At 46.5% G+C, this 25,333-nt stretch overlaps 1 protein-coding gene across 2 annotated transcripts in view; it reads left to right on the plus strand.

Annotated features, from left to right (window-relative positions):
• Window positions 1-25,333, plus strand: part of LOC114031193 (zinc finger protein 345-like) — a 57,270-nt gene that overhangs the window by 9,780 nt on the left and 22,157 nt on the right. The window contains exons 2-3 of one of the 2 annotated variants that reach the window (XM_027846214.1): window positions 21,689-21,784; window positions 22,641-24,804. In XM_027846214.1, coding sequence (XP_027702015.1) covers window positions 21,689-21,784; window positions 22,641-24,652 — 2,108 coding nt within the window. In that variant the 3' untranslated portion in view covers window positions 24,653-24,804. Of the gene's footprint in view, window positions 1-21,688; window positions 21,785-22,640; window positions 24,805-25,333 lie in introns of those variants that run through there. The other variant, XM_027846215.1, reaches the window with a different exon arrangement.

Here is a 25,333-nt window from a genome sequence, read left to right on the forward strand (position 1 = left end):
TGTCTCCCCATTAGACACCAGGAGCTCCTTGAGAGCAGTGCCTGGCTTTTGTCTTTCTTTGTATCCTGAGTGCTTAGCATAGTGCTTGGCACCCAGCAGGCACTTAATAACTGCTTGTTTACCTGACTTGAGTCAGCAGCTGGGGGGATGCCTGAAAAGCACCATGTCCTGGGAGACTTTCCCTGATCTTCCCAGTGGTTTCTGCTAACTCCCTCCCCAAATATCCCAATCCAGTGGCCTCTTCTCAGGCCTCAGCCTCTCTTCCCTGACAGTTTCATGGCCCTGCTCCCTCTGGGTCCTGTCCTCCTTCCTGTCTGACCACTCCTCCCTTCTCTGCCTCCTTTGCTGGGTCAGCATCCATGTTATGCCCTCTGTCTTGGGGCTTGTCCAAGGCCCTGGCCTGGACCTTCTTTCTTTTCTCCCTAAATTCTCTGACTTGGGGATCTCATCTGATGCAATGGTTTCCACTTGTTTTTCTACAACTAATACATAGGACATTTTCAAGGCATCTCCATCTCACCTGGATAACTCAGTATCTCCCCCCAAAACCCTCCCTGTTTCTGAACCTGGCTATTTCCTTGGAGGATACGACCACCCTCCAGGTCACCCAGGCTGGCAGCGTCATTTCTTTCTTTGAATGCTCCTTCCCTCTCTCAGCGTACATATGAGGTCAGCTGCCAAGTTGAGTGATTTCTCTTTTTGCACAATCTCTTGCCTGTACACGTCCCCTCTGCCCAGTGCCCCAGCCCTCCCCCTAGTGCAAGCCCTGGTCACCTCCCTCTGGACTCTTACCGAGCCTGCTCTTTGGTCTCCCAGCCTCCAGCCTCTCCCCACACCAGTTCATCCTCTCATCTGCCAAAGTCATTTCCTTTTTTAAATTCACACTACCTCACTTAAGCACTGGTGTTCTTGCTGTCTGGATGGGATTTTTCTGAGTTCCCCTCTGTAGGCATCCTCTTCAGTACAGTGACCATCTTCTACTTTTTCTTCTCCCATTTTTCCATTTGAAGTCCACATTCAGTTACAAACTCTGCACTTTCCCTTACCTCCTAACATGAAAAGGTGTGTCTGGGATGCTGAAATCTGATCCCAGCCCAAGCACATTTATAGAGGCTTTCCTGAAAATGCTGGTAAAGCAAATGCCCTGAGATGGAGGGAAGCATGAACAGCCAGTCTATTTGAGAGGGGACTGTCCTACTGATGACAATGGGCCATGGTTCTGGACTCCATTTAAGTACCAAAGTGGAATTTCAATGAGCAAGAAAGCCCTGCATGCTTGAAAACAAGAACCAACTGTGAGGGTAGAAGACAGACAGTAGTGACTGGTGAATAGATCCGAAGACAATTCTGTGAAAATCCCACAGGTATTATCCCCATTAGGGTAATGTAAGCTCCTTGAAGACAGATTCTTTTTTCATTTTTTATTTCTTAATAGCCCCACTTCTAGAACAGTCTTGATTCTTACAGAAGCAGCACAGCACACAGAAAATAGAATGTTAGGAATGAAGGAGACATTGAGTGATGTTCTCCTCCAACTCCTCATCTTCCAGGAGGGCAGCAATTTCCAGAAGACAATGAGGGTCAAGGAGATTAAATGAAGTGGCCAAGGCTATTTCTCTACATAGCTGCAAAGACAACCCCATGACCATCTACCTCAGAAATCTTTTTGCCACATTATGCTAGGTTTCCACAAGGAAGTGGGTCCTCACACACTGAAACATCACTCAGGACCCAGGAACTGTGAGGAAGACTCAGTAGTCAACAAAAACTATTGGGCAACCTGGAGAGCAGTCTGGCAGAAACTAGGTAGAGATCAATATCTCATCCCATATGGAAAGATAACCTTCAAATGTGGATATTACTTAGACATAAAGGGTGATATCAAGACAAATTAGAAGGTCAAGGAAGAAATTATCTTTCACATCTAGGAATGCTGAACAGGTCATGATCAAAGAAAAGATAAAGATGCTCATTAAAGGCAAGTGGGTAATTCTGATTACTTAAATAATAATGGCTAACATTTATTTAGCAGTTACTATATGCCAGGCACTGTGCTCGGCACTTTAGGATTACTGTCTCATTTTGATCCTCACAGTAACCCTAGAAGATAGGTGCTATTATTATCCCCATTTCATAGATGAAGAAACTGAGACAAACATGATAAGTTACTTGCCAGTGTCAGAAATGAAGGAAGTGTCTGAGGCAATTTAAACTTATGTGTTCTTGACTTCCTGACCCATTGTTCCATACACAGAGCCATCTACTTTGCAAAGTAAAATGAAAAAACTTTTGCACAAACAAAACCAGTGCAACCAAAATTAGGAGGGAAACAATTCACCGGGGGAAAAAAGTCTTTGTAACCAGCTTATCTGAGGCTTGTTTTACTTCTATAAAAAATAAGGAACTGATTCAATTTTTATGTGTCATTTCCCTACTGATAAGTGGTCAAAGCATATGAATTGATTATTTACAGAGGACAAAATCCAAGTTGTTAGTAGCTACATGAAAAAAAAACCTCTAAATCACTATTAATCAGAGAAATATAAATTAAAACATTTCTGAAATTCTACCTCACAACTCCCAGATTGACAAATTTCAGGCAAAAAAGGAAAACACCAAATATTGGATGGGCTATGGGACAACAGTATATTAGTGAGCTATTGATGGTGGGCCAGTCATTCTTGATAGCAGTTTGGAAATATGCTCAACAAATGCTAATGACCTGGTTATAACACCATTAGGTCTGTACCCCAAAGAGGTTAAAGGAAGAGGAAATGGACTCATAAGTAAAAAAAAATTTATAAAAGTTATTTTGGAGATGAAAACTTGGGGGTGGAGGGGCACTTCTCAATTGGAAGAGAGCTGTAGGAGTTATGGTCTATGAAAGCAATACAATGGAAGACTTGTGCTCTAAAGCATGATGAAGAGGCTGGCCCAGAGAAACCTGGGAAAACCTTTAAGAACTGATGAAGGGTGAAGTCAATAGAAACAAAAGAACAATGTTGTAAAGAGAAGAACTTGCAAAGACTCATATGCTCTTCTCAGTAAAATAACCAGCCAGAATTCCAGGGGACTCATGATGAAACATGCTGCCCACCTGCTGATACAGAGGTGATGGGCTCATAGTGCAGATTGAGATATTGGGAGGTGGGGAACTTGGCTGTTCTGGGAATTTGTTTTGCTTGGCTATATATGTTTGTATTGTTTTTTTTTCACTTTATGGATTGGGGTACTGGTGGCAAAGAGAAGGCTGGAGGAAGGAAAGTAGGATTTTTGTGGGAATAGAGGGGGAAATTCCTGGGCTGTACTGTTGCTAGGATTTCAAGGGGAGAGGCCTCCTACAGGATATCCAGATAGGAGTGTAAGCCCCTGGGAGTTAGAGGATGTTGTCGGACAGCAGGCTGCTACAGAGGCAGCTGGAGGATAAAGCCCCCTAGAAAGCTAGAAAAGTAGAAACCAGGAAAAGCTGCCCATTCTCATTGCCTCCTCTACCTCTTCTTGTACTCATTCTTTAGCCCTTTGCAACCCTGCTTCCAACCTCATCACTCAGTTGAACCTGCTCTCTCCCAAGTACCCAATGGTGTCTTAATTTGCCAAATCTGATAGCCTTTGGCTGCATACACCTAAATATTTTCTTTTCTGGCCTGGACACGTCCAGTTCCTTCAGTCAGTGCATGTCCAATCTACAGCCCCTACAGTCATTCTCCACAACTATCCCCCCATGGAAGGGGAATACAATAGGAAGAGCATTGGAAATTGATTTGGAGTTATCATGTAGCTGACTGGAATAGGGTGCCTATAAAACCCTGGACATGATCTCATTGGAGTCCCAATCAGCCCCCGAGGAAGGGACAACCATCATTATTGAGGATAGAACAGATAAGTGACTTGTTGACAAGGATGCTGTAGGTTTGTCCTTTTGACTCCAAATCCAGCAGCTTTCCCATGATCTCACACCACCCAGCCACTAACCGAGGTAGTCAGGCTATCTCTTAAGGACCAACTCCGTACAACGGCCACAGTGCCGAGAAGAAGGAATACAAGTACAGATTACAGCTAGTCCCTGCTCTCAAGGAGCTGCCAGTCTAATGGGGGAGGCAGCATGCAAACAACTATGTACAAACAAGATACAAGAAGACAAAACTGACATGGAGAGCCTCAGCAAATAGCAGATGTTAGCTTTAAGGGTTATAAGCTATGGAAATACTTTTGTAGGGGTGGGATTTTAGCTGGAACTTGAGGGGAGCTAGAGAAGTCAGGAGTGGGGGTGAATTAATTCCAGGCACAGTGAAATGCCTAAAGTCAGGAAATGGAGTATCAAGTGCAAACAGCCAGGGAGCCAGTGTGGCTGGACTGCAGAGTCCATGGAGGGGAGTAAGGTGTAGGAACATGGGAAAGGAGAAGACAGCCAGGTTAGGAAGGACTGGCCGCTAAAGTGAGGGATCCTGGAGGGGATAGGGAACCCTGGAGTTTACTGAGTAGGGGACTGACATGGAGAGACCTGCACTCAGGAATATCACTTTGTCAGCTGAGTGGAGGATTGACTTCCCTGGCTTCCCTTCCCTGGCTTCCTTTAAATGCCTACTAAAATCTCACCTTCTATAGGGATCCTTTCGTAATGCTATTGTATTTCAAAATTCTTTCCTGTTTATCTTGTCCATAGATTTTACTTATGTCTTTACTTGTATCCGCCATTACACTGTGAGCTCTTTGAGGGCAGGGATTGTTTTTTGCCTTTTTTTTTTCACCTCCAGGGCTTTGCCCAGTGCCTGGCACATAGTAGGTGCTTGATAAATGTTTACTGATTGATGGATTGATTCAACCATTCAGGAGGAGGTGTTGAGGGTCATATCAATGATGTTGGCTAAAGAAATGGAGGAGTAAAACCAGTAGTAGTCAAGGGAGCATTAAATGTGGAGCACTAAAAACAGGGATAAAGAGGAACACTCAGAATTGTGAGATAAGGGGGTTTTGTTCTTCAGTCATTTCACTCATGTCCAACTCTTCATGACTCCATTTGGGGGAGTCTTGGCAGAGATACTGGTGCGATTTGAAATTTCCTTCTCCAGCTCATTTTTTAACAGATGAGAAATTGAGGTAAATAGGGTTTAGTGACTTGCTCAGGGTCACACAGTAAGTGTCTAAGGCCACATTTGAATTCAGGCCTTCCTTACTTCCAGACCTAGCCCTCTAATCATTGTACCACCTAGCTGCCCCGAGGGGATTTAATAGGATGCTAGCATTCACAAAATTAGAGAAGCTGGAGAAAAGATTCAGTAGAATGTACAAAGTAGGCAAGATTCAGGTGTTATCAAGTACGTGAAATATAGATATCCCAGAATGATAGAGGTCATTTCTCAGGTACCTCTCCTACCTTGTGAAGGAATTCTGAGGCAATGTTACTGCATGCTTCCCATGCTTGCAATCTGATTTCTTTCCTATGTATTCCTGAGTATTCTCATCTGGCCTCAGCAAGATCATGTAGCACTTGGGAATAAAGGTGCAGCCCAGTAACCCAGCACTGGAGGCAAGGATGGAGAAGGTCTCCACAACCACCATGGCCTTGCCCTTGGTGCTCTGGTATGTGGGGAGGAAGGAGACCCACACACTGCAGAACACCACCATGCTGAATGTGATGAACTTGGCTTCATTGAAGGTATCAGGCAGGCTTCTGGCCAGGAAAGCCACAGTGAAGCTCCCCAGGGCTAGGAGGCCCATGTAGCCAGGGACACAGTAGAAGGCATTATCAGAGCCCTCATTACATTGAATGATGATGTGACTGGGTTCAGAGTGTGGGTCCATGTCTGGGAAGGGGGGAGAAGTTCCCAGCCAGAGGCCACAGAGAATCACCTGAATCCCAGAGCAAAGGAGAACAACTCAGTTGGACACTTTAGGTTGCACCCATATCCTACTCCTGCTTCCTGGTATTGTAACCTTGAAGGCCAGAACCACTATAATGGTTTTTGCTAAAATGGAAGAAACAGCTACAGTGAACACAGCCCCAAATGTTGTTTGGCTGAGGATTAAGGTGGCTGCAGTGGGACGGCCAATGAAGAGCAAGGAGCAGAGGAAACCAAAGGCGAGGGAGATGAGGAGAGTATAGCTGAGAGGCTGGTTATGGGCCTTGACTATGGGAGTGTCTCGGAACTTGACAAATACCCAGAGAATTAGAGCTGTCAACATCTCCAGACTCCAGGCCTGGCGCTCTATCCACTGTGCCACTGACTTGGCCAACTGGCCCTCACATTTGAGGTCTGAGTCCCTAGAATGCACTGGGCTGTTGTCAGGTTCTGCAGGTGGTGGGAGGGTCTGGCCCTCCTCTAAAACCGTAGCTCATAGGGCTCTACTGCTCTGCTTTCTTCTGACACTAGACATAAGTAGCTCATAGCAAGGTTCTGGGCATCGTGTTTGTTTTTTACTGAAATAGAAGAGTAAAAGACAGTGTTTACAAATCATTCCCCTCAGAAAACTGCTTCACACTTTCCCCCAGATATCTGTGGCATTTGTGAAATGAGTGGACATGATCTTAGGCTGTCATTACAGTGTGACCGATGAGGAGAGAACATGGCCTGGGCTCCTTGCTTCTCCAGTCCAGGGACGCCTCGGAGTCCTTTCTCTCTTCACGGAGTCCTCTTTGCAACCAAACCTTCATTGCAAGGACCAGTTTTCTTGAGTCCACTGTGGCCTTTCTTCCTTTCTGCCAGAGGTCACACTCCTTGAAGCTGCTTTGAGCACCAGGCGATTGTTTCCTTGTGTTGATGTCTGCCTGGAGAGTATCTCCCCCAGTGCTACTTCAAGCTCTTTTGTGCTGTCTTTCTGACTTCTGGGAAGAGTGTCTCTTCTTGGGTGTCATGTTGGTGGAGATAGGAAGGGGGATGGGAGAGAAACCCCCTCCTTCCTCACAAGCAAGATTCCTTCTCGGGGCCAGATTTTTCCTCTATTGGTGGCTCCTACCAGGCCTGCCTTAGAAATGATGGTCTACTTATCTTTTTCCATCAAGTCTTGTCAGTCAGTAAATGGTATGGATCTCCCCATTTCAGCAGAAAACAAAGTGATTGCGCTTTTCCCAGGAGATCCTCGGATGTGGATACCTTCTCAATAGAGAAATACAGCCCAGTCACTGATTTCTGTCCCCTAAAGGCATGGGGAAACAAATCCTTCCATTCACTAATAATGCCATTCTGCAGCAGCTCTTCTCCAGACCTTTTCTGAATCACCACGTGATGAAAACAAGAAAGGGGTAGATAGTCAAAGAGGCTTGGTTGTTTGTTTTTTGTGCAAAGGTTCCATTTTGGTTTTCCAACAGTCATCTTGAGGATGCCAGCCTTGGGGGGAGGGGTTTAGCTAAAAACACGTGTTCAGGAAATGAGAACATTCAATGATGGTAGAGTTCATTATCTGATGAGTGCAGTTTTTTGTTTTTTTTTCAATTCCCACTTGTCCCTGATAGAACTCCTTTTCTGTTTTAGGCCATTCACTCAGCTCAATGAGATTTTCCTGAAGTTGACCCCCATCAGCTTATATTCTCTCTACATGGAAGAGCTCCATGCTTATAAGGGCAGCCAGGTGATGCTGTGGGGAAAAAACCCTCACTGAATTTAGAGTCAGGATTATCTGAGTTCCAATGTGATCTAAGACACTTACTAGCTGGGCAAGTTACTTAACCTCAGTTACCCTGTGTATAAAATGGGAGTACTAATAGCACCTATCTCCTGGGGTTGTTGGGAAGATAAAGTGAAATAATATTGGTAAAGCTTTGCAGACTTTAAGGTGTTGTATAAATCTGTTGTTGGTGTTATTGTAGGAGTCACTGTCCACTCCCTCTTCCAGATGCTTTATCAAAATTTAAAGACAAGTGATCTCACCATTGACACCCAAAAAGTCCAACACAAATACTTTTTATCCTGAAAAAAAAAATGCCTGTTCTTTGCTCTCTTTCCTGAATCCAATTCTCTTCCTAAGATGAGTGCTCCTACCTTGAGCTGCAGGCTTGACTAGGTGGGCAACAATTTCTGGTGAAGAGTTTGCTCTGTACTTTGCCAGATGAGAGCACATCGTGTGATGTGTCCACCAGCCCCTCTCTTGGTGTATGGCCTCAGCAATATGGCAGAGGCCAAGGAACACTGATGAGCTACACATTTGACTCAATACCATTTGAGGGTCACATGTAGCTTAATGAAAATCCAGTCCAGTGCCCTCATGTGACAGTGGAGAAAGCTAAGACCTAGAGAAACCCAGAGGCTTGCCCTAAGCTGCTCCAGTAGGACTCTGAAGATCTGAGACTGAAATCCAAGTCTCCTGGTGCTATCTGTGGCTTGGAATCTTAGCCTGACCACTGGTGTGACCTTAGTTACCTCAACTCTCAGCCTCCTCAACTATAAAGTGAAGCACCTTTACCATTGTGGAGAGTTCCCTGTTGAGTGGGTGCTTTTGACTGTCAGTTTGGGGGAAGGGTACAGACATATGCCTTGGTGCTTCAAGGAGGGTGGGGTCAGTCATTGTGGATGAGTTGGTTGTTTTGGACTATCTAGACCTCTACTTGGTGCTCGCCTCTCAAATGGAATCAGATCACAGACTTAGCCTTTCCTTCCCTTTTGAAGGACACATTAGAGTGCAATAGAATTAAGAGGAAACTTCAGTCCTTGGTGGAGAAGGGTTTATGCCATGGGAGCCACAAATAGCTGCCTTGGGGCCCAGGCTCATGTGCTGTCATGGTTCCTGCTGGCCATTGTCCGTGCTGCTCCACTGGCCACCGCTGGGCCTCTCCACTGTGTGTATCATCCCTGGGCTTTTCACTACTACCAACTTCTCCGCTTCATCTCCTCAGGCCTAGCTGCTGCCCCTCTTGGCTTCCATTTGTTGGAATTCAGTGGCCAGGACAAGGCTCTTTAGTCATAGCCACAGGCTTTAAGCCACTCCAGCCAGCTAAGAAGCTGGCCAAGCCATCAGAATGCTCCCAAAACGTCAGACTAAATTACCCCATCTCCTACTCACCCACAGCCTTAAACTCCCCTTGAACTGGCCTCCTCAACAGCCAGTGCTGTCTTTCTGCCTGGCCAAACTGCTTTCACCTGAGAGCATCTCTTTCAGTCCTACCTACTTTCTTAGGAAGCATTTATCCAATTAGAAACCTTACACCCTCTAAACATGTCTGTCTTTGTCCTAGTATTCACATACATCTACATAGGATCACAGATTTAGTCCTGAAATGGACCTTAGATGTTGTCCATGCCAGTCATTCCATTTTAGAGATAAGTAAATGAAGGACTACAGAGCTGAGGTGACCTGCTCATGGTCATACCGATGGTAAGGAGCAGAGACAGTAGTTGAGCCTCAGTCCTCTGACCCCATATTGACTGTTCTTTTCACTGAACCACTTTGCTTTTCAGAGATCATAGGAGGAGAGATGGAAGGGATCCCACAGGCCACCTAGTCTAATCCTATCATTTTACAAGTGTGGAGAAACTGAGACCCATGGCTGTCATTCTACGCACAAGGTCCCGTAGCTAATAAGTGTAAGAAATGAGATTTCAATTGAGTTTTTCCTGACCCCAGGTCCAGTGCTCTATCTACCACACCATAGTATAGTGGAAAAATACTGCTTTGATTCAGAAGACCTGGGTTGAGATGCCAGGTCTGTTACTTCCAGTGTAGGGGTATAGGGCATGTTCAGGGAAGACTAGTACCTCTGGTGTGAAGGCTGCCAAGCCCTTTTCAGGGCTGCTTCCCACCTCTGGTGTCCACCTGTTCCACCCAACTCTCACCTGTGGCTCCAAGAAGCTGTAGCATGGCAGCGGCCACACCACATGAAACTGTTTGGGAAAATGGGCTGCCCTAGGATGAGGGTAACCAAGGGTCTCAAACCAATTGGTGAGTTAGTGGGGTGTCTACCCAAAGCGTGTGAAGACTTCCACTGGTGGAATGGGCAGATGAGAACAGTTCCAAGGGCCATGAAGGCAGCTGAAGCAGGCACCATGGAGAGCTTAGATGTTGGTTAGACATCTGGTTAGACATCAAAGGTCATCCACTTCATCTGGAGCCATCACCAGTCATCTTGATTCTGTCCTGCCACTGGACTATGATGACTCTGGAGGAGAGAGTGAGGCCAATGCCTTTGTGCAATTCTGCCTCACTTAAATCCCATTTACGCATGAATCAAAAGACATCACCCATGCCATTTTACCATTTTACCTATCTCAAAGTCTTGTGGTGACAGGCAAATGATGAAGCAGCAGGTGTGGGTATACGGGGAACTGTAGTCACAACTCTGCACACAGGCAGCCTAGGCCATAGGGTTGTCTTTTTAATGGAAGCAGCAGTGAGGTTTGGCAGCCCCCTGGGTGTCTGAGCAGACTTTTAAGGATTACACTGCTCGCTTCTTTTTTTCTTTTCTATTGGAATTTTGATTGGAGGAACTTTCCCTCATCATCAACAACCTTTGTCAATCAAAACAGAGGTTTTGCGTGATTTTTTTGAAAGCCATCATATGTGGAGGGAGCAGTACCCTCCACCCCCAGTAATTGACTGGGACCAACTCTGAGCAGCAGGTGAAAAATAGCCTTAAAAGGGAAGGAAGAAAAACCTAAAAAGAGATTCAATCAGTATAATCAGCTGTAATAAATATACTTTGTTTCCCTATTTTGACGGCTGAATGAAGATATACCTAATAAGCAGAGAAAAGCAGAGGACAGGGGAAAACCAGAAATGAAGAGTGACCAATGGATAAAGGGACAGAAAGGCAGACACAGAGAATCATAAAGGGAGGTCCAGCCTCCCTTCAACCATTTCCCACACCTCTTTCCTCCCTCATTCACCTCCACTCACCTACCCAAGTCCACCTATTAATTCTGTGACTCCCAAGCTATTTCACCATGATTCTGTTGGGGCAGAAATGTCTCTGGAGAAGGATCTGGATTTGGAAAGCCAAAGGTCTGCTTCCTGAGTCAGGATTCTTGTCCCTTTCTTGCTTGATTTTGCATTTCTACACATTAAATCTCTGCTGTGTTATTCTATATTTTCCCAGTGGCAGCAAAATCAGAGCAAAACCAGAAAGGGAATCAACCACAGAGCTGTCAGAGATGCATGAGGCCTGAGCATGACAGCACATGCTATGGAGATGCCTTCCCAAGACCCTGGGAGGTAGGTGCTCCATTTTATAGGGAAGGAAACTGAGGCCCATGGAAGGTAATATGGTTCTTTGAGGTTTACAAAATACTTTTGTGATAGATAAACTGAAGGGTTCTGCCAGGTGGTAGAATCAGAGAGCTGGAGCTGCCAGGGATCACAGAGAAAGTGTTAGACAACAGGTTGGGGCTCCTTCTATGAGGACCTTTTGGAATCATCACAGTGAAATGAGACTATATGAGATAGTCACGCAGGCACTTACTTGTGATCCCTACAGATCTGGTTAGGATGACTTTCAAACAGTCCTGCTTCTCTGACACTCCTTACTTCTACTGAATACAGGGGGAGAAAACTCCCAATCACCACATCTCCATCTCTGGAGAGGCTGGGACTGGTTTTAGGGAAGCAGTGTGGCTTCTCAGTCTTGTGCACAGAAGGTGAAAAGTGTGGGAGTGTTACCAGGAGGACAGCAATCATCTGGGAAAACATTCTCTGAATGTCAGGCAGCATCACCCCGACTTAAAACCCCAAGTCTGAGGGGAGTCAAGTGATGGCTAGTGCTGACACAAGGTCTCCTACTTGGGTTTTTCTGGTAGGGAGCTGTCCAGCAGCTGAAACATCACAATGCAAAGCCCTACTCTGTATGCCTGAGGAAACACCATGGAACACGAGGCAGGGCTGTTTTAGAGCAGTGTTGGAAGGAGGAGAGTATCTAAGCATCCCTGGCTCTCAGGCAAGCCATTGTCCCCCTTTAGTAATTTTGTTTTTGAGAGTAGACAAGGGCCAGGCTTTTCCCTCACATCACCATCCATCCTCAGCCAAGGAGAAGCTCTGGGGACCATCTTTGCCTGAGGCATCTCCAGCTTTGTCCCTGAGTCCAAGGGGAGAACCAAAACAGAAGCAGAAAAACATGTTTTGGAATCTCTTTCATGTTCCTAGCAGAGCTCATGGGACCAAAGAAACTTTGGGTCTCTTAAGAGGCTAATGTCCCCTGTTTGAATGTTTCCTCCTCCTGAGCTGGGGGCACATGTGTATCCCTGTGTCTGCAAGTGGCTGTAGGGACTCTGGGGCTGACCTAGATGGTTACATCAGGCAAAATTCTCTCCAGCAGGATTCTGGGCTTCAGGCAGATGAGATCACAGACTCTCCGTGATGGCAGTTAGGTCAACAGCCTACAAGACTCGTGGCCTTGATGTACACACACTTGTAACAACAGCATTTATGCAGCACTTCAAGGCTTGCAAAGCACTGAATTATTATTATAGTTGACCCACAGATCAGCCCTATGAAGAAGGTGCTGTCATTGTCCCCATTTTATAGATGGGGAAAAAGTCATAGAGCTACTAAGCGTCTGAAGCAAGATCTGAACTGGGATTTTCCTAACTGCAAGTGTAATGCTATTATCCATGATCCCACCTGTCTGCCCCTTGTGTCAACGTTGGGCTATGCAGTCCAAGCCTGACACAACTGGGGGCCCAGAGTGATCCTTTCTAAGTGCTGTCTTTGGCCATGAAATACTTACACTTCCCCTTGTCTTCCCTTCCCCGCTCCACAAATGTCCCATCACAATAACTGAGTATTAAAGATATATAACAGATTATCAAAGATTAAAGGGCCCTCTGAGGTCATCAGGTCCAGTCCATATACAGGGGCAGAAATTCCCCTTCATGATGATTCTTCCATAGACCTGCAATTTTGCTGACCTCACTACCCCATCATGACATAAGTGACTATCCTTGAGAAGTAACAAATCTCTCAGGATTTGAATTACAAGAAACTTCAGAAGGCTTCTAGTCTAATCCATACTTCAAAGCGAATCCTAGCTTCAGAATTCCTTCTACAATCTCAGTTTCCACTTAAAGACTCAGTGATGGGGACCTCACCACCTCTTGGGACAGTTTGTTCCATTTTTGATCAGTTCTAATTGTTAGGGGGTTTTCTTCATGTCATGTTGAAATCCGCACCCCTGCCATCTCGATCCATTCTTCCTCTTCAACCTTTGTGTGACTAATCTTCAAACACTTGGAGATATCATATGCCTCACACACCTAAATATTTTCTTTTCTGGCCTGGACATGTCCAGTTCCTTTAATCAGTGTATGTATAATCTATAACCCCTCTACATGCTGGTCATCCTCCGTAACTATCCTCCTCACCAGCCTTCCTGGAATGAAGGGAAATACAGTAGGAAGAGCACTAGAGATTGATTTGGAATCAGTATGTAGCTGACATCTATATTCTGCCCATAAAACTCTTTACATGATCTCATTTGAGCCCCAACCCAGTGATGTGGGGGTGCATTGAATGTTGAAGGGTTATTGTATGGCATGGAAAGGCCAGAGATTCCTTGCTGTTTTGTGACTGGTTCACAGGGGAAAGGTATTTCCTTGGTGGAACAGGAGACTTTCAGCTTGATGGTGTTGACCTTGGGGTCCTATCTCCAATCCTCCCTTCTCTCCTTAACTCCCCTTGTAGATACCTGGAATCAGGGAATTCCCCATGTTCTGAGCCCAACCCTGCTCTGTAACCCATTTCCCCACACTTCCCAGGGACACAGTGTCCTACATGGTCCCAACACCCTCCTTCCCTTCCAAGCAATCCCACTTTTCCCCAGAAGAACGAAGAGTCGGGATCAAATTCCAGGGTGGATCTCTGTCCTTGGTACTTTCTCGTTTCCAATGAACAGGCCTCACAGATACTAAACCCTATGTAATCAATCAGCTGGAGCAAAGGGGAAGGCCGTGGATGCTGAGGGGAGATGTCCCAGACAGCTTGCATCCAGGTGAATGAGGGTGACTCCTAAGCCTTGGGCCACCTGGCCAGTGAGGGGAAGAACTTTTAATTTTTTTTATTTTATTTTTAAAAATTAATTAATTTATTTTTAGTTTTCAACAATCACTTCCATAAGCTTTTGAGGTTTAAATTTTTCTCCCTCTCCCTCCCCACCTCCCCAAGACAGCATGCAGTCTCATATAGGCTCTACATATAAATTCCTATCAAACATATTTTCACATTTGTCATGTTGTGAGAAAGAATTAGAAGCAATAGGAGGAACCACCAGAAAGAGGAAACAAAACTCAACAGAAGAAAAAACATAGCAAATAGTATGCTTCGATCTGCACTGAGACTCCATGGTTCTTTCTCTGGATGTGAACAGCATTTTCCATCATGAAGCCTTTGGAGATGTATTAGATTCTTGCATTGCTAAGAAGAGACAAGTCTATCGAAGTTAGTCATTGCACAAAGTGGCTGTTACTGTGTACAGTGTTCTCCTGGTTCTGCTCACCTCACTCAGCATCAGTCCATACAAGTCTGTCCAGGTTTTTCTGAAGTCCATTTGCTGATCATTTCTTATAGCACAATAGTATTCCATTACATTCATATACCACAACTTGTTCAGCCATTCCCCAATTGATGGGCGTCCCTTCAATTTCCAATTCTTTACCATCACAGAAAGAGCTGCTACAAATATTTTTGTACATGTGTGTCATTTTCCCATTTTTATGATCTCTTTGGGATACAGCCCTAGAAGTGCTTTTGCTGGGTCAAAGGGTATACACATTTTTATACCCTTTTTTGCATAGTTCCAAATTGCTCTGCAAAATGGTTGGATTATTTCACAACTCCACCAACAATGCATTAGTGTTCCAATTTTCCCACATCTTCTCCAGCATTTATCATTTTCCTGTTTTGTCATGTTGGTCAATCTGATAGATGTGATGTGGTACCTCAGAGTTGTTTTGATTTGCATTTATCTAATCAATAGTGATTTAAAGCATTTTTTTCATATGACTATAGATGGCTTTAATTTCTTCATATGAAAATTGTTCATATCTTTTGACCATTTATCAATTGGGGAATGACTTGTATTCTTATAAACCTGAGTTAGTTCTCTATATATTTTAGAAATGAGGCCCTCATCAGAGACATTGGTTGTAAAAATTCTTTCCCAGTTTTCTGCTTCCCTCCTAATCTTGGTTGTGTTGGCTTTGTCTGTGCAAAAACTTTTCAATTTAATGTAATCAAAATTATCCATTTTGCATTTCATAATGTTGTCTGTCTCTTGTTTGGTCATAAATTCTTCTATTCTCCATAAATCTGACTGTTCAACTACTCCTTGCTCTCCCAGTTTGCTTATAGTATCAGCCTTTATATCTAAATCGTGAACCCATTTTGACTTTATTTTGGTACATAGTGTAAGATTTTGGTCTATGCCTCGTTTCTGCCATACTCTTTTCCAGTTTGAGGAAGAACTTTTTAAATGGTGGACAAGGAGCTCCCCTCAAATTGCCTCATATGTGTAAGAGAAGAACTGGGGGTCTCTGACAGAAACTCCTTCAGAGAGACTTAGCTTCACCTCAACAACTCATTTTCCTTACCTTTGTCCACTCCCATTTTCTTCAAGTCTCAGGTGGCCTCCAATAGAGCTGTCTTTCTCTTCTCCTTTCTCCTCCACTTCTGCCTCAGCTCCCTACAAAATATATTCATTCTCTCTTTTGTTTAAAAAATTGAGGATCTGTTTTCAGTCTTAAAAATTAGGAGGCAGAAATTATCTCAAGTCAATTAGAAATTTGTTGATTGTCACACGCAGCAGCCAGAATACTACATGTAGGCTGAATACACATATGCAGGTAGTCCATGCAAGAGACTACAAAATTCCCCCTAAATAAACCCCATTTTTATATCCTTAATCACAAAACCATGGCTTTTTCTCTTTACCAAACATTGTTCTTCATTTGACAAAATATTGACACAAATTCCTTTTCTTATCCTGAAGACAGTATTTTCGAGACGATCCAGAGGTCTCCTGTACAGATCATCCTGTTATCAGCAACTCTATGTCATCCTTTTTCTGTTTGACAACCTTATGTGTTGGCCTAAATTATTTCCCCATATTACAGCATTCTCTTAGAGTCATACATAAAAATTTAACTCTCAATTGCACCGAAATGGTATCCAAGAGACCTCCTTACTTCTGGTAGTTGTCCTTCTTGCTTGAAAAGGACCAAAATGGGCTTAGATTCTTAAAATCTAGCCAATAGCTTACCCATGTTCAGACTCCTTAAGAGTCTGCACACCTTCCGCAGCATAGAGGACAAGGATGGACGCTCTGTCCGGAAGTGTGTGAATTCCCTCGGCGCTCGGGAATTGGGGAAAACTGCAGTTGCTTTTTGGTTCCCTGAGGCTTACTTACTCCCTTCCCTCTGCACCTCTGAATCCTCCTTCATGGAGGTTACAGGGCAAGTGAGAACAGCTAAAAATCAGACTCCTGAAGTCTGCCCAATATGATGGATGTTCTAATAAACCTTGTTTTTGACTGAAAGAAGGGTTGGGTCGAATTCTTTCGGGCAGGACCCATGTATTGTGATTTTGGGGTCCCAGGACCCCTGAACCCCTAAACTGCATCATTTTGGTGAACTGTACAGGGAAAGTGCCCAACTCCAAGTTCTTCTCCAGCCAAGACTGGAAGCTAGGTAGTTTGGTAACTCTTCTTTCCCACATTTTCCTCTTAGGAGCCTCATAAACGCTGAGCTAGGTCTAGTAATGTGTGTCAGCCACATAGTCTATGTGTATATCTCTGGAAAGTATACTGCCAAAGTAAGTGAACTTAGCCATAGCACTCAAAATTTCTCCATCTGCTGTAACTGATAGTTCCATGTATGGATGGTGGGCTGCTGGCTAGTGAAGAACTTGTTTTCTTGGTGTCGGCTGTCAGGCCAAAATTAGGATGAGCGGCTGAGAATCAATCTGGACTCTTGCATCTCGGCACCAGAGGCTGCACTGAGTGCCTAATCATCTGGGAACAAAAAGTCTGTTACCTTTACTTCCTCTTTAATCTTGGCTTGTAACCTTTTCAAGGCAAACACTTTACCATTAGGCCATTTTTGTACTAATTAAAGGCATCTGGCATAGCTGAAAACATCCTGCTAAAAATCATGGGAGAAGCTCACAGCTTCACTCCATTGGTGACTAGGAAAGCTTGAAAGCATCGTCTATTATCCAGAACCCAGGCATGCAATACTGATGAACTTCTCTGGGCTACCAAATTTTGTCATGATCTGTAAGGCCTCCTTATTGCCAGTATCAAAGCCCTTGGTCAGATTGATGAACATTGTGTACAGACCTCTGTTCTGCTCCTGGCCTTTTTCCTGGAGTTGTCAGGCAGCAAACACAACATGGACTGTTCCCCAGCCCTGTCTGAAGCCACGGTGGCTCTCAGGTAGATGACTATCTTCCAGGGAAGAAGCAGGGATCAAGGAGGACCTCAGCAAAAATCTTGCTAGCTACAAGTAAGAGAGATCCCCCTAGTGATTGTCACAGGACAACCTACTTCCTTTCCTTAATAGAAGAGAGACAATGGAGGTGACCGTGAATTCCTGGGGGATCCTCTTCTTGCCATAAAATCTGGGAGATTTCGGTCAGCTTTCGTGTGAGCAGTGCACCCCTGCCCTGAAAATCTCTATTACACATTAAAAAATCAAACCTTTTATTGATGTCTTTTGTTTTTACATCAGCACTTTGCCCCAGTTTCCCTCTCCCTTTCCCAGAGAACTGTACCATATAACAAATAGTATTTTTTATAGACAAGAGAATAGAGAAAGAGGAAAAGATCTGCAGAAGGGATCACTCCACTGAGAAAGCCCCAAACATGCTTAGTATGCGGCGCTTTTGGCCTTCCACCTCCGTGGGGGGGGGAGTTGGCGGTATCCTCTCACATCTCTGAGTCACCCTGGAATTCTAAAGTGTTCCTCAGGTCACTTTGATGGGGCGGTGGCTTTTCTTCCCATTTCCGTTGTGGTTACTTTGCACACTGTTTTCTTGGCTCTGTTGACGTCCCTCTGCATCAGTTCACACAGATCTTTCCAGGCTTCTCCGTATTCATCACACGCATCATTTCCTACCGCTCAGTAATATTCTCGAACGTTCTCGGACTTCACTTTGTTTAGCCATCCACCAATCGATGGGCTTCCATTTTATTTCCAATTCTTTGCAATCACCAGAGTTGCTACGATAAACATTCTGATTTCTCCTGCTGCCTTCTCCTTACCAATGGCTTCCTTAAGGGACCAGACTGGCAATGGAGTCTCTGGCTCAAAGGGTGTGGACATTTTAGTTGTTTATTCCAACAAGTCCAAACTGCTTTCTACAATGGTCATACCACTTCACAGCTCCACATATTAGTGTGCTTAGCATCCCACAACCCCTCCAACATTAACTATGACAATTTTTGTCATCTTTGCCCATTTGCAGGGTTTAAAGCTGAAAAGGACCCCAAGACTGGCCACGGGAACATATTGCCCCTGAAATCTGCCCAACACCAAGTCTGACTTGAGCAGGCAGGAGCCCTGAATGTTGTGATCAGGCTGTGAATGTTGGGGGAGAAGAGAGGGACAGGGGGGAGGGGGGCACCCTTAGTAGGGATGGCATCAAAGTCAGGAGGCTGAGGATGGGCATGGGTGGCAGCAGGAGGGAGTGTGGGACCTGGATTCAGGTCTAGCCCCAGACACTGCAACAAGTGTGCCTCAGTTTCCCCTCTGTGCAGTGGCTGTGGTGAAGGTCCAAGGACACAGGGCGTGTACAGAGCTTGGTAAACCAATGCCAATGACCAGGGACTCTTCTGGGAAGGAGGGACGAGGGTTCCACCCACCTGGTGGGGAGGGGCAGGTCTGGGGAGGTCAGGGGTCATTCCTTCCTCTGCTGTCTCCCCCCGCCCCTTGGGGAACGCAGGGGTCTCTCCTCAGCAGGCAGAGCTGGGGAGAAGGGGGTGCTCCTGGAGGAAGCACCCGCAAAGCCAAAGGCGCGGCGGGGCGGGGGACCTTGGACCCCCCAGAACCAGCTTCAGGATCCCAGGGGACCCCGGGGTGACCCCGGCAGGCGCCCAGATGCCCAGGGCCCCCGCGGGGGCTGGCGCTGACCCAGGGCAGCCCTGGGCCCATTTCCCGGAGCCAGAGACTGAGGTTGGGGCACCGCTCTCAGCTCAATGGGGCGGCCCCACGTGACAGGGAGGACCCGAAGGCAGAGGGACAGTCTGCGCGGAGTCCGGACTGGGCTGAGCTCCCACCCGGACCGGTCCGGGATAGTGGGGGAGGGGACGGGGCCTCGGCAGCGGCGGCGCCTCTGATTGGCTCAAAGTGCCGGGGGAGGTATTTCCCCGCCCCCAAATCCCGGGAAACAGGGAAAGGGGGCGTGGCCCGGGAGAAAAAGCAGAAAGGGCCCGCCCCCTCCCCGAACGAGCCAATGGGCGCGTCCCCCGCGGAGGGAGCGTCTGCGCAGGCGCGGGAGTTTGCCTTTGGGGCTGCATCCCTGAGCACGGAGACGTTCTGTCCTGCGGGGCCTCCGCTGCTTGTCCTGGGTCCGAGGTGAGGGGAGGGGGCGCGAGGGGGGACAGCAGGGGGGACGGGCGCCCGGGACCCCCGCCCCCTCCCCTCTCCCTGCCTCAGTTGGCTCGTCCCTGAAATGGGGCGAAGGCTCCTGGATCCTGGGGGGGTCAGTGAGGAGGGACCGCCCCGCCCCCTCCTCCCTCTCTGCCCCCCTCCCTTCCCTCCCCCTCACCTCCCCCTCTGTTCCCCAAACCCCCCCCCCCCCCGCTCAGACATGGACGCCCTTGGCCTCCCACACTCCTCCATCTGGCTGCAGGCCTCCCTTCGTGTTCAGTTTCTCGCTCCCCTCCCCCACGCTCCTGCCCCCCTCCAGTTCTTCATTTTGTCCCCCCAGGCCTCACCTCCCCAGCCCAGGGCACCCCTTCATGCCCCCTGCTGTCACTGCCCTCTCCCTCATCACGTGACCTGGCCTTTCTGGGGGGAGGGGCACAGTCTGGGCTTTTCCCTCTCCTTGGCATCTCTAGCACCCAGAATGCAGTGAGGCATGCAGTGGGCGCCTCATCAATGCCCGTTGAGTTGACCCGAGTCCTGGACACAGACAGGCTGCCCCCAGTGTCACTGTGGGCATTTCCCAGGCAGAGGCAGGTGTGGGGGGGAGGGGGAAGGGCCCCCCATGGCTGCCTTTTCCTTTCCAGCTCGGCCTCGTGGGACCCCAGGGGCCTGGGTGCGAGCCGGAACGGGGAGCAGGAAGGAGCGCAGCATGGGCCCCGAGTTCCTCCCCAGCAGGCCCCCCCCAGGTAAGCAGCGTTGCCCTCCTCCCTGCCAGGTGTCTCAGGGCACAGTGTAGATGGTCCTTCCTCAGTGCTCTCTGTCCTCAGAGCCAGTCCCCAGACCTCAGTGGATGAGCCCCTCCCAGGTGCCAGGATCAGATAAAATGCCCCATTTGCCACGTCAGGCTTTGCACAAACTGAGCCCTTCTACCTTCCCACGTCTTACCCTGTTAAAGTCCTCCCTGCCTGCTGTGGCCCGGCCAGCCTGGCCTATTTCTGTTCCTCACACAGGACCCCCCCCATCTCTTCTCTCTGCCTCTGCTTCTCTCCCTGCCTGGAATGCTTCTCTCCCCTCACTTTGCCCCCCTTGGAGGCACTGACTTAATCTGCCAATGTTCAGCTCAAGCCCTACCTTTCATAGGAACCCAGTCCTGGTCTCCTCAGCTGCTGGGGCCTTGCTGTCCCCTGTCAGGACTGTTTCTGTGCCTGTTGTCTCCCCCGTTAGACTGTGAGCTCCTTGAGGGCAGGGACTGCTTTTGCCCTAGTTTGTATCCCCAGGGCTGAGCACAGAGCCTGACACAGGGCAGACACTCCATGAATGCTTATGGTCTTGACAATGACTATTCCTTTATCACATGATTCAGAATCTGAGGCATGTAGTAAATGCTCCGCAGGATTTTGCTTTGAACACTCTGAAACCTGAATATAGTAAGAATCAGCCCTTCTCATTCCTGCCCCCTTCACCTCCCTTCCCCCGTCCATCTGGGGCATGGTCCCTGGCCAAGCACAGATTTATTTGTTTCAGGAATCAGTGACATTCGAGGATGTGGCTGTGGACTTCACCTGGGAGGAGTGGGGCTGCCTGGACACCTCCCAGAAGGAGCTTTACTGGGAGGTGATGCTGGAGACCTGCAGGAACCTGGTCAGCCTGGGTAAGGGGGCTCCTCTGGGGACTTGGGATCTGCCCCTGAAAGGTGGTTTGCTTCCTTCTGCTGGGGCTGGGTCTAGTGTTCAGCACTGGTGCTTTGGCCTCTAAGAAAACCAAGCATTTCTTATTTACAGTGAGGCCAGGAGACAGGGTTCTTGTGCTGTGCCTGGGCCCAGCTGAAGGGCTCTTGCTTTGTATGTCTGGAAGCCGGCTGCTTCGTTGTGGGAGCCCCCTCCAGCTGTCTGTTCAGGCCAGGGAGGCTTTCTCACGCCCCAGGGCAGATACTGAAGTCAAGAAAGCTCCCAGATACCTCAGTATTGAGTGGACCAAATGAACTCATTGGCTTTCTGAACCCAGCTCCATTCTTGGTCTTGTTCCTGTATCTTCCCAGGAAAAGAAACCAGATCACCCTTTACATGTTTTGTATATGCTCCTCCACAGCTCCCAGACTCCCTGGCCCTTCTTCAGTTGCTCCTAGGAGTCAGTGAGGCGTGAGCTGTGAGGTGACCCTACCTGTCCATCACTGTGCCATTTCCTCTCACTAGGCCTTGCTGATTCCAATGTGGAGGTGATCTCTCAGGTGGAGTCAGGGGAAGCACATGGGATTCCAGTGGATAGTGTCCTAAGAAGCTGCAGGCCAGGTGAGTGTGTGAGTGAGTGCCCACACTCAGTACATTTGGGCACCTCATGAAAATGGGCACATTTGTGATCCTCGGGATGACTTTTTTGGTCATGAAATCTTTTTCCAGACATATTTTTTTTGGCTAGGCAGTGGGGTTAATTTACTTGCCCAGGGTCACACAGCTAGTGTCAAGTGTCTGAGGCTGGATTTGAACTCGTCCTCCTGACTCCAGGGCCAGTGCTCTATCCACTGTGCCACCTAGCTGCCCCTCGGACACAAATTTACAGCTAATTTCTCCCCACTCCTCTAGATTGTTTGGATGTTGTCGCCTTTTATACCAAAGTCACTTGACAGGGACAAATAGAAATGATCACATTCTCTTGGTGCTTTCAGAATACAGGAATGCTGCTCCATTGTGGGTGGAACTTTGAATTATTATCTTTTTGGAAAGCAAAGTAGAATTCTGCAGTGTAGGAGCTCCACAAAACTTCCTCTTCTTAGACCCAACGATCACATTCTTATGACTCTCTCAGGGGTGATATTTAGATGAAGAATTTTCCTAAAAAAAAAAAAAAAAACTTTAAGATACTTTGTTCATATTGGTCTATGGGAGACAGCAGTTGTTCATATTTTCATTAATTGTGCATTATCTGCATCAGTTCTGGCATATTCACCTAATATAATATTGGGCTCAATGAAGGGATAAGCCTGGTGAATTCAAAGTAATTCTGGAAACCTTAAGAATTGATTTCAGTTCACTTGGAAAAAAAATATGTACCTTGCTTATAACAGACAGAATATCGGGAAAAGTGAAGTGTACAGAAAAGCTTATTCATCCAAGGAAAAGGACATTTACACTTTTTTCTTTCCTTTAGATGGGGATGGGAAGCCTCAGACCGAGGAGTCAACTCCAAAGTTGAGTTTTTCTATGGAAACCTTATCCCACCCAAAGCTCTTGCGGGATGACCCATGCATCTCCAAAATGAAAAAAGCCTGGAAGTATTGTGGCAGGTTAAAGAAAGAGCAGAGTAATGAGGAGAAACTTTCTAGACAAGGAAAAGTCATCCAAACAGAAACTGCTGATGCGGTCAGAGGCTCTGAAAGCAGGAGATACAGCAAAACCTCGAGCCCAGAGCCACATCAGGGAGTGTCTGTAGTAATGGATCCCCATAAGAGTGATAACCAGAGAAGGAGCTTGGAGTCAGACCAAAGACGATGTAATCGAATCCATTCACAGAAGAACTATTCTGAGGTTAACCGCATTAGAAAACATGGAATTCATGCTGAAGAGGAATTTCGTGAAAGTGGGGATTCTTTCCTTTTAAAAAATGAACTCACTTTACACCAGCGAATTCATACAGGAAAAAAGTGTTCTGAGTTGACTAAATGTGGGAAGACATCGTGTCAGAAGGCAGATGGTACTCACCAGGCTCTTATCAAGAGTCAAAACAAGTCCTATAAATGCAGTGAATGTGGAAAGGTCTTCTGGCGGAAGCGATTTCTTACAGAGCACTACAGAATCCATAGTGGAGAAAGACCTTTTAAATGCAGTGACTGTGGAAAGGCCTTTTACCGGAAGACAAGTCTTATGCAACATTGTAAGATTCATTCTGGAGAAAAACCTTTTAAATGCAATGATTGCGGGATTTCTTTTTCTCGGCGCACAACACTTACTCGACATCAAAGAACTCATACTAGAGAGAGACCTTATGAATGTAATGAATGTGGGAAGTCATTCCATTCAAACTCTAGTCTTTTTCAGCACCTTAGAACTCATCCTGGAATAAAATCTTATCAGTGCAATGTATGTGGGAAGGCATTTTCTCAGAAGTGTGATATTACTAGCCACAATCTCGGTCATACTGGAGAGAAACCATTTGAATGCAGTGTATGTGGGAAGGCATTCCAATCAAACTCTAACCTTACTCATCACCAGAGTACTCATACAGGAATAAAACCTCATCAATGCCGTGTATGTGGGAAGGTATTCTCTAAGAAGTGTCGTCTCACCAGCCACAGTCTTATTCATACTGGAGAGAAACCATATGAATGCAGTGTATGTGGGAAGGCCTTCAGATCAAGCTCTAACCTTACTCATCACCAGAGAACTCATACAGGAATAAAACCTCATCAATGCAGTGTTTGTGGGAAGGCTTTCTCTACGAAGTTTGGTCTTACCAAACACGGTCTTATTCATACTGGAGAGAAACCATATGAATGCAGTGTGTGTGGGAAGGCATTCTCCAAGAAGTTTGGTCTTACCAAACACAGTCTTATTCATACTGGAGAGAAACCATTTGAATGTAGTGATTGTGGAAAGACATTCCGATCAAGCTCTAACCTTACTCATCACCAGAGAACTCACACAGGAATAAAACCTCATCAATGCAGTGTATGTGGAAAGGCATTCTCTCGGAAATCTGGTCTTACAAAACACTGCAGAATTCATACGGGAGAGAAACCTTTTAAATGCAATGAATGTGGGAAAGTCTTTTTCTGGAGCACATCACTGACTGAACACCAGAGAAGTCACACTGGAGAGAAACCCTATGAATGCAATAAATGTGGGAAGACATTCCAGTCAAGTTCTAGCCTTTCCAAGCACCATAGAACTCATACAGGAATAAAACCTCAAGAACTCAGTGTTTGTGGGAAGGCATTCTCTCAGAAGTCTGGTCTTACAAAACACAGTAGTATTTATACTGGAGAGAAACGTTTTAAATGCGTTGAATGTGGAAAAGTCTTTTTCTGGAGCACAGCACTGACTCAACATCAGAGGACTCACACTGGAGAGAAAACCTGTGGAGGCAGTGAATGTGGAAAGGCCTCCCCCCAGAATGCAGGGCTTCTCTCACATAAGAGAATACATGCCCGAGAGAAATCTTAGTAATATTATAAACTTGGGAAGGTATTCACCCAGATCACAGCACTTACTCAACTTTATAGAACTCGTGATGGAGAGAAGGGTCATTTATGTCATCATTGAAGCAAAACACTGGTGGGATAATCCAGATTATAATGTAATTGGGAAGTATTTAAGAAAATAAAATCACAATAAAACGTAGATGATGTTAGTTTGTGGTTGTCTAGGTCGATACAGCTGTTTTGGTCTTTAAAGTTTTGATACTTTGTTTCCTCACTTTCTTTGCTGAGGTTATCTTGCTTTAGTCCATCTTTGTATGGCCAGGAGGAAGGGGCTGTCGTGGGTCTGTCCCCCTGTTACTCTAGAGTCATAGACTTAGAAGTGGAAGGGAGGCCACTGGGTCCAGCCCCCTCCTTTTGCAGATGAGTAAACCAGCCTCAGATGAGTTAAGTGACTTGTCCAGGGTCACAAGGGTGGCCCTCACACCAATGCCCTGAGAGGTGAGGTTTGTGCAGAGTGTTAAATGCCAAAGAGAGGACTTTGGATTTGATCCTGGAAGGACTTGGGAGCCACTGCAGTTTACCGAGGGACAGTGGGGGTGACGTAGACCTGTGCTATAGGAAAGTCACTTTAGTGACTTGTGCAAGAAGGGCTGGAGTGGGGAGAGACTTGAGGCAGGAGACCCAGCTAGGAGGAGGCTGTTTG

Source organism: Vombatus ursinus, unplaced genomic scaffold (assembly GCF_900497805.2).
Source record: "Vombatus ursinus unplaced genomic scaffold, bare-nosed wombat genome assembly UNPS02015098.1, whole genome shotgun sequence".
Taxonomy (NCBI): Eukaryota; Metazoa; Chordata; class Mammalia; order Diprotodontia; family Vombatidae; genus Vombatus; species Vombatus ursinus.